Source organism: Pinus tabuliformis, chromosome 4_1 (genome assembly GCF_031772625.1).
Source record: "Pinus tabuliformis cultivar Carrire ecotype Pingquan chromosome 4_1, CPIR1, whole genome shotgun sequence".
Classification (NCBI taxonomy): domain Eukaryota; kingdom Viridiplantae; phylum Streptophyta; class Pinopsida; order Pinales; family Pinaceae; genus Pinus; species Pinus tabuliformis.
Window position 1 is genome coordinate 761,499,749 of NC_142303.1, and position 21,013 is coordinate 761,520,761.

Below are 21,013 nucleotides of genomic sequence, written 5' to 3' on the forward strand. Positions count from 1 at the left end.
GATTTTCTACATTGAGAGACTTTCTCACTTCGACTCAACTTGTGCAAGGACTTTTGTCTATTTGCGCACTTGGCTTAACAAACTCACTTGATTGACTTATTTCATAAACTCTTCAACTTTGTCTTTATCAAAACTCTTCTCAAAAGAAAAAACATTTGAATTTGACCTTGACACAATTCAAAGAACTTCAAAATTAATGAGCACTTATTCTCTCTCCTAATAAGCACTCATTAACTCTCATAATCTCGAAGAATGATCTTTCTGTCCACTCCTCTTGGACAATTTTTCTACAACTACATGCAATATTTCATAAAGATAATATAATCTGCTCCAATTTTACAGGAAATTAAATATCTGCAATTATTAAAGCAATATGCATTAAATCTGTTCCTTTTCCTCCAACAGATACGACCGCTCCTCAAGTTCAATCCTACTTCTTTATTTCTTCAAACCTTCTATCCTTTGGTTCTCTGTCTCGTCTTCTGTTGTAGATGTCTCTTTGATGTGGTAGTTTCGATCCCCAAGCACTTTTCTTCAAACTCATCATTGAATTTATAGGAAGACATCGAAGTGAATCAGCTCAAACCTCTCAGAAGGAGTGAAAAACTATATAAGGAAACTTGGGTTAGTTTTGTTCCTCGTGAGGAAAGAAATGGAAATGGTCTATATTCAAATGCAATATCTGATCCATAACTTTCTTAAAACGATAATTGAGAGAGAAATCTATGCCCCTGTTGCAAAGATTCCATGAATGCCATGATCTCAATGCCAAGGACACATGCCATCGCTTAGAATCTTTACCTGAAGCGAACCAATACTGAACCAGTTCTTGCATTATGGTTTACTGCATACTCTGCTCTCATTAATTTAACACGAAGACCATAAGAAGCACCATGACCAACTTGGCGAAAGAATTATGTTGGATTTCCTTTCATAAACATTTCGGGCCTCTCCTTTACAAGATTATCACGTATCCAGAACAGCAACGTTCCAATAGTCAACTGACAACGCTTTTAGCCGGCCACACGTAATCACTTATTCACAGGAAGACGCACAATTACAACTGCCAGTCACAACACAAAATTCTAATGCCCCAATTACACCTTGCCAAGCTCAAATCTAACCTCGTACTGCGGCCTCCTCCAAGCCCACGACAGACAGTTCTTTCTCCATGTTGCTTTTGTGGTAGCGCAATTGCTTTGGATACTTGGCGACGGTAAAATGGACAACCTACTATAGCAGAACAACATCCTCGCTCCACGCTACAAATACAGTCAATACCCAATAATAAAGTGCTCAATACATAGCGGCACAACAACACATACTTACCACTTCGTCGCACCTCTTTGACAAACCCAACCTTGTGCTTTGATACCAAAAATATGACAGGCATCTAACCATAAGTTCTTCACACTAACCATCAACACACGCACAACAATACTGAAAGCCAAACAATAAGAATGTATATAAACTCTTAAACAAATGATTATTTAAACAATAAAATAATTACAGAAGGATTTCTCAATTACTCACACTTCTACATACATCATGCCTCATGGGCTCACCTCAATTTATACAAATGGATTAGAACCCAAGGTGAACTCCCAAAATATCTCTCATAATCCATAAAATCTCTCATCCAATCCCTTATCCCTAGATAAAAGCTAACTAATCCATAATCTTCTCAAACCTTCCACAATACTCTCGAATTTTCTCCTATTTACAAGAATTATCATTCTCTCCTAAAAGCTATAGAAAAATACAATAATTAATTTAATCCTCATTTTACAAACTAACTCCCTAAGTAAACATTTAACCTAGGTTAGATGCACCTGCATCACCCTTCCTCATTTCCCTCCCCTTCCCCCTTTCCTGTGGCCCCTCCCCTTTCTAACCTCCACCTCTGTGTTATAACCTCTGCCCTCAGCTCCTTCTCCCTCTGTCGCATCACCCTCTGCAAGATCCTGTTAGCCATACGGACTCGTGGCAAGTCGGACACCCAGACTCGCTCGAAACGTGGCGCCCCACGGAAATTATGTACCACACATGTTACAAGAATAAGTCACAACGTGTGCCCTCATTGTTTCAGCCCTGGTTCTTGGAGAATTGAGCGGTGCAGCACCTCGGGCGCATGCAGGGATTTGAGTTTTAAGGAGCAAAATTTAATTCAAGACCTCAATAAGGTCGGGCTCATTCGTGGGAGAATTGTGGGAATGACTGATAGAGATCAGGAGCTTGGTGGGAAATTAATGGAGGATGGTGGATTTATGATGGATTACTCATGGGATCTCGATTGCAGCAATCTCCTCGCTCATCTCTGCATCACCTCCAGGTCAGGCAGCAGGTATAAAGTGCATACAGGTATGTGGATTTTGTATGTCATAAGGTCTGAGAGTGGGATGGTGGCCTCTGCGAAAGCCTGGTGGCTAGAGCCGAGGCTGTTGTGTATCAGTTTTTGTGTCATGGAGGCTGGGTGTTATGATGTGAAGAGTCATAATGAGGGTAGGAAGGTCAGTCTGTCTAAGTTATTTAAGGAAAATCAAGAAATTATGAGCGTAATTGGAAGGTCGCGAGTGTTGGGCTTGGGTTGTCCGGAGTTTTTGCAGTCGAACTAGATTTGGGACACCGGGTGGGTTAGTAATTCTCTCCGGAATAGGGAGGATAATTGGAGTAGGAGTGAGGTTGGAAGGTGCATTCTCGCCAAGGAGCAGGGCAGTCTGTCGTGGGCGCGAGAGGGTGCCTAGCTGTGGGAGATCAAGGAAAATAATGCCAATTTCTGGAGATCGATAAAAAGCGCGGTTTTGGAAGCCAGCATGCAGAGGTCTGAAGACAGTTCTTGGTCGGGCACGTGGGGAAGCCACAAGCTCAGATCTGGTGGGCTGAAAGTCGGTTCCTCTTTGCAAGGTGGCAAATACAGACCCTCATGTCTCACCTATGTTCAAGATCACTGGGACCTGCAGGAAGCACTGTCAGAACTTCAACGCAGCATGCATCAACAAATGCATGAGAATATGAACATGCAGGAAAGGGAAATTGAGAAAAAGGAACGTATCAGGCAACTTGAGGACGAAGTGGACACTGCGTCATCAACTGGAAAATTTGAAGCTCAAGGTGGATGCAATAGAGGATGGTTTGGAGGAAAATGTGGAGGACATGACAGACCAGGAGAATCCCAAAGACTCAGAAGAGGCCTCCCCGAGACTAGATCTAAATAGCCTAGCCCCCATGGATATCTGACCATCTCTGTATTGGTTTTGTTTTTGTGTTATTAAAATGATGAACTGTAAATGTATATATCTCTTATTTCAATTCTGTCGAAGTTATAGTTGTAGATATCCCAGAATGGGAAATTTTTGTAACCAGGATAGACATAGCTACTGCAATAGTCTAGATGGACCAAGAAATTTGTATCAGCTTGTTGAAGCAGTGATAAATCGATGTAAAAACCCGATTTTGTTGTGAACGGGCGCGACTTTTTAATATAAACTATACTCATTCTGGTTTAAAAAAAACAATATGTACATTATACATCTGACACGCAAATTAAAGCAGACAAATAAGGGCAAAGGTGGCCACAAAATAGCATGGGTATGTTACTTTACAGAGAAATTCAACATGTTCTTATTATGCAATTTCAAGGAAATCAAGGCAAATGTGCCAAATATGGCAACAATAAAAGGTGTACAACCATTGAGAATGAATTCAAAATCTATCCACAGTCCTGGTTGATCCCAACTTGCCAAGGGGTGTAGATCACTATTTGTTATTGATTCAAGTTACTAAAATTTATGTATAAAATAATCTTAAAGCCACAACAAAGGTGTATGGAGGAAATCCATGTTTAGATTCATTAGGCAGTTTTTTTATTGATGTGATAACTAGAGTCATTGTAATATGAGGATCTACGAAATATGAGAAATTACAATGTACGGAGATGCAATAGATAACATGTAATTTTATTACATACATTAATACAAAAGCACAGAAATACAAGAAATAAAATGTGAATGGAATACCTAGAAATAGGAGACGACAGAAATGGTATGCACTAGGGGAATGGTAGGGATTGGGTAACGTGTACCCGGGACAGCTAGAGCACACCCCGAAATTTTTCAGGGAACGCCCACTATATATATATATATATATATATATATATATATATATATATATATATATATATATATATATATATATATCATGATTCAACTTTTAGCTGCTTCAAGCTTGTAAGCATAAGAAGCTATACTCTATATATATCAAAATAATATTAAAACTTCAAGATTCACTATTAACATTTTTAGTTACTTCAAGCTTGTAAGCATAGGAAGCTATACTATATAGTATTACACTTCTTCCATGATTTTAATGCCCATAAAAAAATGCAAGGGGTTTTTAAATAATGGGGCAGAAAGCTTGATTTTATTCTTTTATCCAGCCTCTTATTGCCATTATTCATTGCTAATAATCTAATCTAATTTTCTAAAGGTTTGAATTTTAAAATCAATAAGCTGTTAATTTTTTCTAGTGGGGGTTTAATGCAATTTTCTTGAATTTTTTGTGCCTTAGGTTTGAAATTTGAAGCTCTCCACTTCCATTGCAAAGATGCCCAAGGTGTTGGACCCATTTTGGCAGTATGGGGAACCTGAAGATGGGACAAACCAACAATAATTGAATTGCAAATTGCATGGGCTGCATATGACAGGAGGGATTAGCTAGGTGAAATACCATTCAGTTAAACTCCCCGAGGATGATGTTGGATTTGTTTTGAATCTAGCCCATAGTTTATGAGAGTTGCACATGATTCAAATCTTGCAAAGGATAGAAAGAAGAAGAGGCAATTGCAAACAATGTCAAACATGTAGACCGAACTTCCAAGCTATCTACCACTAAAGGTGGTGGAAGGGGCTCCACAGCTTCACCTACCAAGAGGTCCTCATCTTTTTTTGTTACATGAACCAGAGTTGGAGCACAACCATCAACAGTGCCAAATGTTTTCAGAATTGATAAATAAGTAGGTTCTGTTAATAGATGGAGTGTTTCACTGATAGATGGACTGTTTCACTTCATATATTATTTGAGCCTGTTAATCATAATACTATATTGTTGTCATCTTGGCCCAAGTGGGTTATTGGCACTCTACCAATGCCGTTGGCTTTCTTGTTGGGCCTTCTCAACAATGAGTGTCACGACTCACTACCATCGTGAGCACTATTTCAATTTTCAACAAGCCCCCCTCAACTCAGCATTATGGGATGTGATATGGTGATATTCTGTCATAACCTATGGATGTAATGCCATCTCTATGTACCCTTGTTTAGATTAAGCAGGTGGTTGAAATATTTTGGCTAATCTTTGCTTGTGGCCACGTACTAATGCACTTTGTGGATAGTTGAGACCCTCAATGAGCTAGCCTGTAGGTATTAGTGGGTAGTTACGCGACATGCCATTATTACACTTTATTATACTTTATTGTATTTTAGGGTTTGATCCGAGGTATTGACCCCAGGGATTGGGTCCAAGGTATTGATACTACGTGGTTTTGGACCATGGTATTGAGGTTGATGTTGGTTCTAGTGGTTGTTGCAAAGTTCTGGGTTCTGCTCTGTGTTCTGGTGACTGTGTTTTAACGACAGGGTTTCAGTCATTCAATTGTTGGGTGATTCAGAGATTGATGATGCAAATATATTTGATGGTCGTATTGCAGTGGTGATTGATTTTGTATTGATGGATCCAGTCTGAAAATTTATGAAACATGGTCCCTAGAAGAAAAGAGAAGGTCGTAGCCTTCTGTAGGCCGGCGCCTACGTACTAGTAAATATATTGGCTAGTACAAGAGCTAGGGGGTTGTAGCTCCCTTCCAGTAGAAGCTGGAGAACGAGAGAAGGTTGTAGCCTTCTGCAGGTGGGTTCTTGCGTACTGGTATGAGTCTGCACCAGTACAAGATTGTAAACAGGTTTTTCTTATCTTAAAGAAAACAGCAGTGGGTGGTTTTTGTCCGACATTGGGTTTCCACCTTATATCTTGTTGTTCATGAGTGTCTCTTATGTGTGATGATATGTTCTATTCTTATTGCACCTGGTTACTGTTTATATGGTTAATGATGTTCTGATGCACTGATTAAAGATTAACATATGATGAATTAATTGAATCATAAGTTTACTGGATATACGCTAGTTGCATTAAACACAGTTGCATGTACACGCGAGTTGCCTTCACTGAAGTAGCGTATATGAATCTGATTATGGAAATGAAAAAGTTATTGATTTGTTAATATTGATTCACCCCCCCGCCCTCTCATTATTATTTCCAACAATTGGTATCAGAGCAGGTCCTTCAAAAGAAGCTTGATCGCTTGAAGGAAGATCCATCAAGATGAGTAATCAAGAAAGAAAGGGATTCATCAGACCACCAATCTTCAATAGGAGCAATTTTGTTTACTGGAAGATAAGAACCACAGCCTATCTACAATCGCTTGGAACAAATATTTGGGAAATCGTGGAAGTAGGATATACATTTCCATCAGTGATTCCTACAAATACGGCAGGTAGAAAGCAATATGAAATCAATGCCAAAGTTGTTACTATCTTATTGGGAAGTTTGTCAAAATCAGGATTTGTCAAGGTCATGCAGCTCAACTCAGCGAAAGAAATATGGGACAAAATCATTCTAATCTACGAAGGAGACGCTGAGGTAAAACGTGCTAAGCTTCAAACTCTCAGAATTCAATATGAAACTCTTAAGATGCATAGTGATGAAAGCATAGATAATTACTTCCTACGTATAGATGAGATTGTCAATTGTATGACGAATCTGGGTGAAGAAATTAAGGAAGTTGTCTTAGTTGAGAAAGTTTTGAGATCCTTGTCTGCTAAATTTAAACCCAAAGTGTCTGCCATAGAAAAGAAGCAGGATCTGCAGAATATCACTATGACGCAGCTTCATGGAATCTTAACTGCTTTTGAAATGAGAAAAGGAGGACCATCAGATATGAGAGAAGCCGCATTTAAAGTATCAACAAAGGGAAAAGAAAAACTCAATGAATCAGGATACATTTCAAAAGAAGAATATGAGGTAAATTTTGTCAAGAAGCTTCAACGGGGATCTGGAAGGTTCAAAGGTAAGCTACCTTCCAAATGTTTTTCTTGTGGTAGAGTTGGTCATTATGCTGCTAGATGCCCTCATAACAAAGCAAAGATGTCTGAAGAAGGTAATAGAAGTTATTACACTCATGATAATAGTGATGACTTATCCAATAGTGATGAAGATAATCAAAAAATTAAACTTCTCATGGCATATGAAAATAATGACGTAGAAAAAGAAGAAGTTACCAGATTAAAAGTTCAGCTGGAGACAGTAACCAGAGTAAGGGAGTAGCTGCAGGATGTAGTAAAAGATCAGAGCATAACAATCCAGAGACTTGAATCTAAGATCCTCTCTCTAAAAGAAGATCTTGAAGAACCAAAGAAGCAGAATGAAGAAGCTCTTGAAGAACAAGAGCATGAAGTGCTCGAATTAAGGCAACAAGTGGAAAGAGGAAGAAAAGCTGAAGAAAACATAAAGAAGCAATATCTGGAAAAGGAAGAAGAACATCAGGTTGAGGTAAATATCTTAAAAGGTAAACTAGAAAAAAAGGATAAACTGTTACGATTTCAAGACAGTACTAAGATTTTGGATGATATTCTTAGGAGTCAAAGATCCCCTGCTATCAAAACTGGTCTTGGTTTTTATGAAACTGTTGAAGGTGAATCTAGCTCACAAGGTGAGGCAAAGAACTCTAATGCAAAACCTGAAATGCTCAACAAGGAGATAAGAAGTCAACCCCAGCAACAACCAAGGAATGAAATTCTTCAAAGAAAATCTTTTGCTCCTAACTGTGGAAGTGATAGACCGTTATTTCCTCCAATGAATAATGTTGAATGTTATGAATGTCATATCTTGGACATGTTGCAGCCAGATGCAAAAGTAGAATGGTTCAAGACTATCACACAAAAAGATCATCACGTTCCAAGTACTTTAAGGGATATTGTTTTGCTTGCAATATGTTTGGTCACAAAGCTATTGATTGCAATAAAAGGAATATGAAACATGTAAGATGTTATGCATGTAACAAGTTTGGACATAAAGTAAAGGAATGCAGGAGCAAAATTCAGACACCAAAGCAAAAGGAGCATACATCATCTCAATCCTAGGTATTGAAGAAGACAGAATTATTGTCAGAAAGATGTGGCATAACTTAATTAGCAGACATAGTAGACCCAAGGGAAGTTGAAAGTGTAAACCTTCAGTATTCCAATTTGCGTACGCAGCTATTATGAAGAGAAGTCGCGTATATACGTGAGTTAGTGGCTGCAGGACAAACTCACGAAAAGAAGTCTGATATGGTTCGGTCATGGTACGTGTTGGTTGGCACAGGTTCAGGGGGAGCATATGCTTTGAATAATGCATTGTTGGCATTATGGTTAGAAGTCTTTGGTGATGATGCTTATGTGGCCAAGAGAATGGTATTGCAGGTTACAGGTCTGGATGCTAGGGACAGATGCTTATGGTGCATATCATATATGGTGTACGATAGTTGCTGATGACTATCATGGTCTTGTTTAGATTGCTGGTCATTGTTATAAAAGTCATGTATATCATTTGATGTAAAGGTCATGAAAAGACCTAATTTGTAACCCCACTTTGCATGGGAAGGATGATGTAATAATGTCTATTTCAGTCATGTATAAACATTTGGTATATCCCCACTTGGTTGGGTGGATGAGTCAAAATGGTGTATCCCCACTTGGTTGGGAGATTGATGTATGTATGAGTCATTGGTGATAGGAAGGTCATACTCACTTAGTTGAGTTGTAGAGTCATGTTATTCTTTTGAAAAATATTTTTGCAAACTCGGCATGTGCTCAGGGGGAGCATGAACGGATTGATACATCTTAGCATGTACAAAGGGGGAGCTCAATCAGAGATTTCAGCATGTACTCAAGGGGAGTATGGACAGCAGAATGTATATCAAGGGAGAGAATATCTTGGTCCGCCCTTTGCCCTTGATGTCAAAGGGGGAGAGTGACTTGGTGTGGTTGTTGCCATCTATTTCAGGACAAGATAGGAGTGGTAAGAAACAACTTCCTCGGTAAGAGGGAGTGTTGAAAAAGGTACCAAGTAGGTTTTTCCTAGTGCTATTTGCCTAAGCCTAAGAACACAAATTGAACCCATCTTTTTAGTGTGACTTTATGCGGTTATTAAAGTCATGTGACTTTTTAGTCACTTTATGTGGTTCTAAAAGTACATTGTACTTTATTATATTAAAGCGACTATGAGAAAAAGGCACAAGGTACAAAAGTTATTAATGAAAGGGGAAACTTAAGAGGGGGTCAATGGGAGATTAGATATCCACCCTTGATCAAGGAGAGCTAAGATCTAATCTCTGCCCTTGATCTGCCCTTGGGCTTCTCATCATTATGAAACTAAAAAGTAGGGAAAAAGGCAAAGGAGGAATTCATTCTTCACGTGTACAGTTGGAGAAGTCAGGAGGAGAAGAGAAGTCAAGAGGATATGCTGAGATAGCATTTGCTGAAGGAGAGATTGAATTGCACCAAGGAAAAGACCACACTCAGGCCCGAGTTTCAAGGTTGAGACACATCCTGAGGTAAAGGCAGAGTTTCCAGCGCGCAGATTGAGGGATCAACATGGTTTTCGAGGGGCTGAGGGCAGAGACTCAGCACATTTTTTGAGGCAAGCATAGACCCGAAAATCAAGGAGATATCAAAAGTCTTTCAGTGCGAAAATCAAGGAGAGATTCTTCATCTGACAGCGTAGATTTCATGAAAGAAATTTGTTGATATGAGGCCAAAATTCAAGGTCTAAAGTCAGGCTGACATGCACGAATTTCAGAGGTCAGAGAGCTGACTGTGGCACAATTTCTGAGGCAAGAAAGTCTAAATAGTGGCACAAATTCCAACACAATGATTGCTGGACAGTGGCACAACTTCCTAGACAACAGCAGGGGGAAGATAAGTACCCCTGTGTATTTAATGTTGTAATCATTTCTCTGAGAAAAGCAAAATAAAAATCCTTTTCTAACTAGTTTTCCCTTTGGGGTGTTTTTCCAGGGTTGTGTTGACCAAAAATATCGATGTCCAAATTTTGTGTATCCTTGTAAAAAAATTTATCAGCTGAAAGTGAAAGTCAAAAGTAGTGATAGCCTGTTAGAATTTTAATTGCAATTTGTACTCGAGTTTAAATATCAGCAATTAACCATCTGATGTGGGCATTAAGCTTGTTATCCATAACAAATTGAAGTCGGGGCGGGCTACAAGACACAAAATTTCTACAATATCTAAAGGTAAAAACAGAGATACATGTAAGCGTCTTTAGTTCTCCTTCGTAATTTTTCTACTATTTTTTTCATGTGAGTAATTTTTCAAAGATGTCACGACTTTTTCACTCATGAGCAGTTAGGACTTCATCTTTCTAAAATTTAAATCAGATTTAGTTGTCCAAGTCTGATCATTTAAGTTTCACAAGGTCTTTTCAGCATGAACATATTGTAGCCTTCATACTTTGCCAAGACTGCATGTTGCTCGTCTATTATGCATCTCTTGTCTGCGTCCTATCTCATACATGCACGCATTCATGCATGGGTGTCTTGTATGCACTTTCTTCTCCAATGGAGACATCTTTTGTTCACACAAAGGAGACTAAAGTTATGGTTCTTCCTTTTGGTGTCATATGTAGGTCTCTGGATTCTTTATTCGAATGTTCTTTAAGCTAGCCATAGTAGGGATTATTCCTCTATGTGTCAATATCTGCCTCCAAAAATTGTGGTCAAGGTTATCACAGAAACATGCCTATGATGAACCAAATCGGTTCGTATCATGAATACTAAAAATATTTGGAATGATATAAAAGAATCCTCCTGGATTGCAATATTATATTGAACACGGTATATGAGAAAATGATTAGTTATGAATGAATACAATGAGGGCTCCATATAAATACCTAGGCAGCCTTTTCACTAAGAATTATGTCCCTTTATTAAGATGTGTCTTTTCAATCTCAATTGTTATTTGTTTATATTTATTGTTACATATTTTAAGTTTATTACGATTTCATCCTTAATTCTCAAGCAAGCAAACTTCTACAAGGGCTACCATTGCATCCTTCTTTGCCTCTATACGGTGACACCTAAGAGAATGCCTATCCTAAGTGCTCATCTTTACATCTCAGTTGATCCAATGTCATCGAATTCAACACAGCTAATTTATAATCTCAATCTCAAAGCCCATTATAGTTTGGACTTGGGCCATTAATGTAACAATACCCTATCTCAAAAACTAGATCACAATGCAATGGAACAAGGGGGTATCCCTTTTTATTACATCATTTATGTGGTTGCCGTACCTCATTGACCTAGCCACTTTATTAACTAATGACCAATTTTAATTAACATAAATTTATACATCTTTAATGACATTGTGATTTTATTACATTGAATTTTAGTAACAGCGTGTTAATATTCCAACATTTCCAGGTAAACAAAGAAAATATTTTTCTTTTTCAAACCAAAATGCCTAAAAATTTCACAGGTATCACACCTTTGCCTTTCACCTTGTGATAGTTGTCATATTCATAAACAACAATACCAACATTACAGCTTTCAAGATTGGAAAACCACTCCTTTCTGCCCGTCATTTGTTTAAAGGTGGTTGAATCTAAATACCAAATACCTTGGGTTGTACCTAAATGAGTACTCAATAAACAAAACAAAGCAAAAAAACAAAAAACAAAAAACAAAATTGCAACAAAGTTATTTCAATTATTTTCTCTACCTCTTTCTGTATTCCTATTGTTCTGATATAATTGATGATCTCTTTGTTTCATATAGTATTCATCTTCAGTGGGAGCACTTTTCCACAATGTTTATATGCATTATTCTCAATTGAATTTGAACTAGCACAATTGTACAAGGAGATTAGTACTTCCTCCTCTGCTACCGCAATCCACATCATCTGCCTCTACTTTTGCTTCCATCTCTACCCCAGCCGCAGCTTCTTTCTCTAAAGCCAAAGCTCTATCTGTTGGTTGATTATAACCTGCATTCAATCTCCATTCCTCTCGCTGAAGCATCCCTACTACTACATACTTAGGGTCAATGTTCCACTTATCGTGATAATATCACCAAAACCAACCTCGGTGATAATATCAACAGTAATTATTGCATTAATTTGATTTTTTGAAATTACCATGATAATTTCAATTTATTGCAATAATTTTGAAATTATCACACTGCCTCTATCAATTTCAACTTAGTACCAATTTTTTTTCTTTTAACCCTATTTTTTTTAAAGTGAGTTAGGGGATTGAGCTATGAGGATACAAGCATACACACAATCTATTGTTTAAGAGTGGTTTGGACCTCATTGGATATCATAAAGAGAAACTTGAAAGTAGAATTTTAGATCCCACTCAAAATCCAGCAGACTTAACATTTTTAGGATTTCAAGATTGGCGGGATTGCAACATTTCTACTAGATTTTGTGATGTATGAGGGTATAGAACTAATATTTAATCAAGACCACCAAACCCTCTATTTACCTTGATGTTAGTGGAATTGACTATTGAGCTCCTCCATCATGACCCTAGCAAAAATGTATACTTCACTCAAGCAAAATCATTGATTAGAATGTTAAGTTTTTTCATTCTTATTTTAATGCTTACAGGGTGATCTTTATGAGGAGGATTCCAATATAGACAACGATTCCGATGTTATGTAGCCATTTGTTGTAGCATGATTTTCTTTGGTTCAGACGCCAGTTAGAGCCTCTCTATTGAACTATTTGATTCAGAGATGGATTGCACTTACTGATATTTTGGTTATATGCATGCTTGCTATATACATGAGAAATTTTACATACTTGTGTATAATAATTTGGATTCATATGGATGCACATTAATTATATGTTCTTTTCAAAATTTGGATCTTCTATGTATTTTTGGTCAACCAATCCTTTGGTCCAATTCTGATAACATTGTTGTAGACACTATGACCATTTTCCATCAAGAAAACAAGGGGAAATCCGTTGTTTTCATTGCCATGATTCATGTAATGAGATACATTTATTTTTGTTTTGATATGATTTTGTATCATTCTATTAGATCTTATGACTCAAGACAAATATCATATTTCAATATCGATATCTGATGTATCACTTGACATCTTATACATCTTATATATCGATTTTACTTTCATAATTATGAAGCAATGTGTTTGCTTGATGTTGATGTTGTTTTAGAAGTTAAAAATTTGAAAAAAAAAAAGAATGATTATAATAATTTCCTATAATTTCTGATATTTCCCCAATATTGCCAATAATTTAAATTTTGGACCCCTGGCGATAAATTGCCAAGAACAATAAATGTAACATTGCTAAGGGCATCCTGACTTGGAGTATGCACATGATGTGGTCACAAATTTAACAAAATGATTTGTCTATATTTGTTAGAGGAATAGTTACAAAGTCATCATCTGAAAATTTTCACCAACTGCTCTGAGTTACTTCAGAATTTCTTCAACTTCTTAACATGATCCACCACCATATCTGTCTTTGACATCTTTGTACTTGCCAATTGATCTCTAAACATTATTATTCAGAGTTTGTCTTTTGCTTCATATCTGATTTGTAATTTATTCTACACTTCATCAGCATCATGTGAAGAGCTCCTATAACTCCAAAATAGGAATTTACCCAGAAGAGCTAAAAACATCTTATTTGTCATGCTCTAAACTTCCACCAAGAAATAAAGAACTACTTAAACATAGGTTGCAGACAAATAAATCTCATTTTCCCCAAAATATAACTTCGTTTATTCCTCAAACAAAACATAATAGTTTGTGAATACTCTTACCCTATACTTATATCTATATCCAAGTTTAGCTTTCTGCTTGGTTGTCCTATTTTAGTGGCTTGTATCTACTAAACTCATAATTGCTTCTCTCTCTAGTAAACAATTATTTTCTGTTCAAAACAAGAGGCTCTTTTACATAGCTCAAGGACAAATGGCATGCTCCTTTTACTCCATTTTACAGTCAATGTCACACTTTTGGGGCATCTCAAAGTTCTGCACTTATTTGCCTTTGTCTCATGTTTCTATTTGTGCCCCTATCATATTTGATTAGTGGTTTCTGCAGCTGCATTTTTACTGGCATCTCTTGTACATTCTCAACTTCATTTTCAGTCTTGATTTTGAGTCTGCAACAGTAAATGTCTTGACTCTTGATCAGCCACAAACTTTCTCTGAGACATCTTCATCTTCAATTCTACTAATGTTTGTTGAACTTTTCTTGTATGTGAATTCGTTATTGATCAAGGGAATTTATGATTCAATATCTAATAAAAAGATCGCTCCTTTGTTTTCTTTTGGGATGTCTATTTGCTAACATTTTTCTTTGACATCTGCTATCTATAATTTTTGTTGATCCGGTCACAAAACTTAGTGTTTCCATATCTGAGTTGTTTGCTTATACAGCATTTGCCACCTTCAATAATTGTCTACTTTGTGTTAGCATGACTATTGCTGCATTCTTGTTGCTATTTGGTTTTCAGCAAGGGCCTCTGATATGATTGTGCCAAAAATCTCATATTTGTGAATCTAAATTCAAGGATCTGCTCTAAAACTGACAAGGGTTACCCTACTCTGCTCATAATCATGACTCCAGTGTAGTTTTCTATGTATATCATCCATCTGCATGAAACCTTCATGTGTGCCATAAACTGCTTTTTCGCCTTTTATGCCCTTAATCCTTGCAAATATAGCCAAGGCTGTTAAATTTATTTTATTTACAACTAAAAACTGCCTTCTTTAATTTAAGGAGTTTCTATCTCCTTGGACCTTCGTCACAGTTTCTCTTTCCTCTTGAACTTATCCCCACATGAACTATTTGTATTTATTTGGCTTGTGATCATTTGCATACATCATCTCACTGAGTTACAACTTCCTTGCATAGTTGCACACCTAATAATTACATTGACTAATAATCCATTATAGGTAAACAATAATTCCTGACAACCCAAAATAGCAAAATAAACATTCGATACACCAAATATAAAATGGTATAACAGATCCCAAGTATAAACATCTCTTAATAAATAGAAGAGTATCTAGTATCCACCAATAACCCAAAAAGTGATAACATTATACAATTATATAATTATGTGTAACAGACTAAAATAATCTGCTATATATAATAATTCTCACTCACTACTCAAGTGAGTCCAATTTAAGGCCAACCAACTGTTTATTTGTATTAGTCATATGGGCCCAATCCAAGGCCAACCTTACTATCTACTTATACAAGTTATTTCTAATTGGGTAGAGGATTGTTCACAGTGTTGCAACAAGATCAATTGCTGCAAAGAACAAGGTCCACCAATCAAGATGAGATGGAGCTATTTCAAAGTAGGAGGGTCATATTATCCTTCGAGTCGACCAGGCTGTGGTCTAGTGGCAACTGGAGCAGTTGTTATGACAATCACCCAGGTTCAAATCATGGCAGGCATGCTCCTTCCCTGCATGGAGTTTGCTATTGATCTTGGACCTTGTGCCAATTACTGATTATAGCTTACAGGCAGATACTTTTGATGTAGTCTTTGGGCGGATGATTGTCACTATTGTAATGGTACTAGAAAGGCACCAGCAACCTCATTCTTTGCTTAAAGTGCAGGTGGGTGGGGCATGCTTATTTCCATGTTTACCATCTGTTAAAGATAGATTCTCATTTTTTTTAAATGAAATCCTTTGCAATGTCTGCATTTGGTAAAATAACCATCAATTAGATATAGTTTCAAAGGGCCACCCAGTAATTCTGTATTGATGGTACTCTAAAGCCAAAAGGAAACCACTGAAATGTTTTTGGAAATTATTTCAAACAATAAAAAACATGTCATGATCCAATTGCTAAGGGCATGAAGCAGGAGAGAAGAGCACCTGAAAAGCCTAATCTTTGCAACTCCTGGGAGAAATTAACTTCACACTATATAAGGAGTACGAGGGGGATCCCTTCCTTGACCTGTATGCTGACATCTACTTTTCCACTACCGGGGAGGTCATTCTTATAAGGGACTTCAACACCCAAAACAGAAACCTACAGGTGTCTATACATGACAGAGCTGAGGATGCACTTTGCCTCCACAAGTTCAGCCAGATTCCATGGGCCTATAAAGGAGCTATGAGAATAAGATCAGGCCCCTCGCAGTATATAGGAGGCACCTTTTACAACTCACAGAATCCCAAGGTTTGTTGATCTGAAATGGTGCACCCCTGCTACCTTGAGTCAAGGGGGTTCAGTTGCTTCCTACACAACAAAGGGGCCACTGTAGTGGACTAATCCTAACTAACGCGAACCTCCTCCCACATATTCAACACCTCTTTATGCCTCCCCTCCTTTTGATAGACCACACCCTCCTCACCTTATGCCTCTCTGCATCTCCCCCACTTTTCTCCCCCCACTCCACCACCTTTCTTTTCAATAGATAATATGCCAACTCATACACCGCATGCATCAAAGAGTTGCACCCCCCATCTCTCACTTCATGTCACTAGACATGACCATGACCAAGTATGAGACACTCTCCAAGGCCATAAACAAGGCAACCCTTGATTATTACTCCTATTCCACTCGATAACACAACCATAACCACAACCCTGGCTCCAACTGCATGAAGTGTCAGTTCAATGAGGAATGCAAAACCCTCCACAAGCATCTCCACTTCACTCTCTCACATAACCCTTCATATTCCTCGTACCTCCACAAAACCTATCATTTCCTCCACCACTGTAAGTGTTCTTACCTCAGCTTTAGGGAAAGTGTACTTTGCACAGCCCCCTACCACTCCCCAAAAACCTTTAGTGTGCCCTTTTCCGTAAACACCATACTATCCTCCCAAACCTAGAACCCTGATCCATGTTCTCCCACATGAACTCCCTTTACAACATCTTGGACAACCATATCTCCTCGTCCCTTTCAAACCACCTCTTCTCTAAGAGAGACACCAAAAGAGAAGCGAAGGCCAATGTTGCATGACTCGCACTCGTATAAGACTCGTTTGGCTATTGACTTGGCAACCCATATAAGACTCGGAAATGACTTGTATAAGACTCGGCAAAATACAAAATAAATAAATAAATAAACAAGACAAAACAAAACACAATAAAATTTAAAAAATAAAATAAAATAAAAAAATAAAATATATATATATATATATAGATTATTAGAGAAAAGAACCAAAAAAAAAAACAAATTTTGAGGGTCGCCACTAGTCCTATGTGGGTCATATGCGGTTCTTCACAGGTACAATGCGGGTAGTTAAGTTTTATGCGGGTTTTGGCGGGTACGGGTAGAAACCACAGGTTCTATGAGAGTGACCCATCTCGCTATAAAACCCGTCAAGACCTGCAAGTACTCACGGTCTTATAAGAGTCGTGCTACACTGGAGAAGGCCACAAGCACCAATATAGTAGCAAATGTGGAAGGCCTCCGAGCCAAAATCCTCAAGCATGGCATCCAATCTCTCAACTTGCATATTGTTGATTTATTTAACCACGTGGTATGCTTTGGTTTCCCCCATTCCTAGTCTACACACATGGTCCTCTATTGTTCACAAATTGAGGGACCAAGATTGCTACCAATAGACTAGGCCTCAAGGAAGAGAGTTTTGAGCCTACTCCTCAAGCACACCATCTAATGCAAACACACAATTCCCCAACCCATTATTCAAACAAAGTTCAAAGTCCATCCCTTTCACCTCAAGGTCGTCTTTCATATGATCTCCTTGCCCTCTTCATTGAGAAGATACTCAACCATAAGTTCTAGTTCTTACATGCTCACCCCATCATGAGACTACCAAGAGCACCAACTCATATTTTCATGTTGCCCAGCAAGATGTAGCTGATTGAGCTATCCATAACAAATGTGGAAAGCAATCAATTGCGAAAAAATTCCTTCCATTTTCCAAAGAAAAGGGTCAACTCCTACCACACATAGGGAGGCATATTTGTGTTTGCCTACTCAAGTGGCTTATTAGTTATTCCTATCAATTCTATGACAATTATGGCTGACATGACAAACTCTATCTATAGTAGATATTGGATATTGGTCAGCATTAAAATGTTAAAACAGTGATGCATCCATTGTTGGTGGATGGGAATGTGCAGTTTACAGACACATGCAAAGATAGGGAACAATAAGAAGTGCTTCTCAAGAACGTTGTGTACCCATGCATTAAGTCAACGAATGTTTATATACTTTATTGCAATGAGGCATGGACTGAGAAACATCCCAACTCATCATTGAAATTGTGAGGGTACAAGTTTATTCAGTTACATGTCAATGTGAAATTTACCAGTATATGATTTCCAAGAAGGTAAGTTTGTTATAATAGTCCCTGGGTGTTTGGCCTTGCACATGGTAATTCACCTTCAGAAAATAATATTTACCTGCCATGGTCTGGAAAAACTTTCTTTTTAATTGAACTTTATGGATGCCGTCATCAAACATGTGCTGAATCCATTCCCAAACTTTTCCTTATTTTTAATTGAACTTTGTGAATGTTGTCATGAACATGTGCTGAATCCATTCCCAACTTTGCTTTCATTGTCGGCTCATATTGCATTAATGATCTGAAAGATGTGTGATTTAACTTTATGGATTATGCTGTTAAAGAAGTGCTGCATTTGTTCCCAAACTTTGCTTGCATTGTCAGTTCACATTGCAGTTGATTATGAAGTGGCAAATGGATTTACCAACCATAATCAAATTCCAAGCGGTCAGTACTGAATATTCACTACGCAATACTTACCTTTCAGCCCAACCTCAAAAATTGAAAACATAAAACTTATATTTTCCAATATTCCCGAGCGTCTGGTCAAATTCAAATCCAAAGGAATCTGTGGGTCAATCCAAGCTTCACACATGGACGGACCAGAATCTTGAACCCACGTTATGATCTATGGGTTTATATTCGCTCGCTCCTCGCCCTTTGCGCTTATAGTGTGTACCAAAAAGGATAATAATCCATGTTTTCCCTTGTCTTTTAAACATTTCACAATTTTGAGCCTCCACCATCTAGAGATGGTCTGCTTTTCGAATTTTACTGTTTTACCCACATATGGGATAGCATTAATAAAAGATGTCCTCGGATTCATTCTTAAAATTTTCTCATTTTTATTTATAAAACAACAGAGAGAACGAGGAATTCCTTTTTTATCACAGATAACACAAACTCATTAAAATATGTATGATCTGGTTCAAATTTTATTGTTTACTCAATTAGGGTTTCATAAAACACAACGAAGGGCCTAGGGTTAAACGTCGAGGGATTTCTCTTTAGCATTTTTAGGGAGAAAGCGCTAGATATGATCAGAAATTTTACCTAAATGAAAATGATGACCGCATTTGAGCTTGGCAATCGATCTCTCCCCTCTGTCCGAAACTACCTCCAAACAAACCGAACACGATATCGAACCCGTACACAAAAAAGCCCCCTGCGATTGTTTATCTCTATTTCCCGTCTCCATCTCTGCTCGGATCCCTGCTCCTGAAACCGCAATTCAAGCACCGATTCCTACAATTAACCCCAAATTTCACTGATAAAAATCCCCCTTAAATTTTGGCCCGGCAAATACACTTCGATTGATAATCTGAACACAAAGGCGGACCGAAATGTTCATCAAAATTCATTCTGTAAAAGAGGGATCCGCGATCACCGCAGCTTATATCGTCGCCTCAAAACCATCGATTGTCCATTTCTCAACAAAATTCCCGCGAATAAAAGCCGGTTAAAACTCAGGGACGATTCTCAGACCGTGCGATGAGTTTAAGAGCCGCTTGATAAAAATTTGACGGGAACTCGAAGAATTCGGGTACCAATTCTGAAACGCGTTATCCTCCTTCCTCTCCGATTGCAGTAGCGTGCATAAAAACCCGTTGCAGTTAGAAGAAGTATAACACATGCGATTGGCGAGTCCTCCGCCGTCGGATCGAAAGATGGATGGACTGAAATTTTTATTATATGTGTTTATTTTGAATATTATTTGTAAAGAGATAGCTGTATTTTATCAGGAGATAAATGAGATGTTTATCAACCAATGGTGTGGTGAGGTGGAAGAAAGGGTAAAAGCCATTCCCGGAATAGTCAAAGGTATGTTTAGGTCGGTCATCTTCACCCCCAAGTTTTCACATTTTACTTTTTATTTGAGTAAAGAATATCCAGCCATATATTTTATCAAGGGACATTCAAGCACGTATTTTGTTATGGGCTTACCTAGAAGTTTCATGTCTCTCTTTGGAAGGCAGGTATGGACCACGACCTTAAAAGTCGGGTTAAAATTTATCTTATTCTATTTTTTAACTAATATTTTATTTGACATTTATTAAATTTGTTTACTTTAAAGTATGTTATATTGGTTGAGGTTTGAACCTAGATTATTAATTTGATAATATTTATTTTAATTATTTATGATGCATAAGTTATCAATTTTATAGGTTGGATTATTTTTTAATAATGGTTAAGAAAAATTAAATTCTTAGAAGAAATTATGTTTTGAATTTTTTTGAGTTTATAGAGGTTATGTTAGTGTTAATAATAATAATGAAGTTTTTATTTAAAAATAGTTATATTGGAAAGAATTTAATTGGTTGATATTGGTATGGTTGGTTAGTAAAGGATTGTGTTATTATTTTATTATTAAGATTTAATATTTTTCAAGAAGCATGTGTATATTGTTGAGTTATTTATTTTGTGTATGTTAGGGAGTCATTTATCTTGTGGGTTCTTTCACTTTATAAGTGGGTTATTTATGTAGTTAGGTACGTACAAATACTAAATAAAATTAGTAGAATAGATATTCCTTATTGTGGTGTCTTAGCTAAAAAATTGCTTTTGTGAGTTGTGAGATGTAGATGTTTCATTACAATAAATTATAATATTCGAGAATGCATCATTTGCGTGTATGTGATGAC

General features: G+C 37.4%; 1 protein-coding gene across 1 annotated transcript in view; it reads right to left on the minus strand.

Moving 5' to 3' along the window:
• LOC149178382 (E3 ubiquitin-protein ligase IPI1-like) overlaps positions 1-20,050 on the minus strand; it is a 141,238-nt gene extending 121,188 nt beyond the window's left edge. Inside the window, exon 1 of the mRNA XM_089420328.1 lies at positions 19,425-20,050. Within this exon, the coding sequence (XP_089276454.1) occupies positions 19,425-19,569 (145 nt within the window). The 5' untranslated portion in view covers positions 19,570-20,050. The remainder of the gene's footprint in view (positions 1-19,424) is intronic.
• Positions 20,051-21,013: the final 963 nt, after the last annotated feature.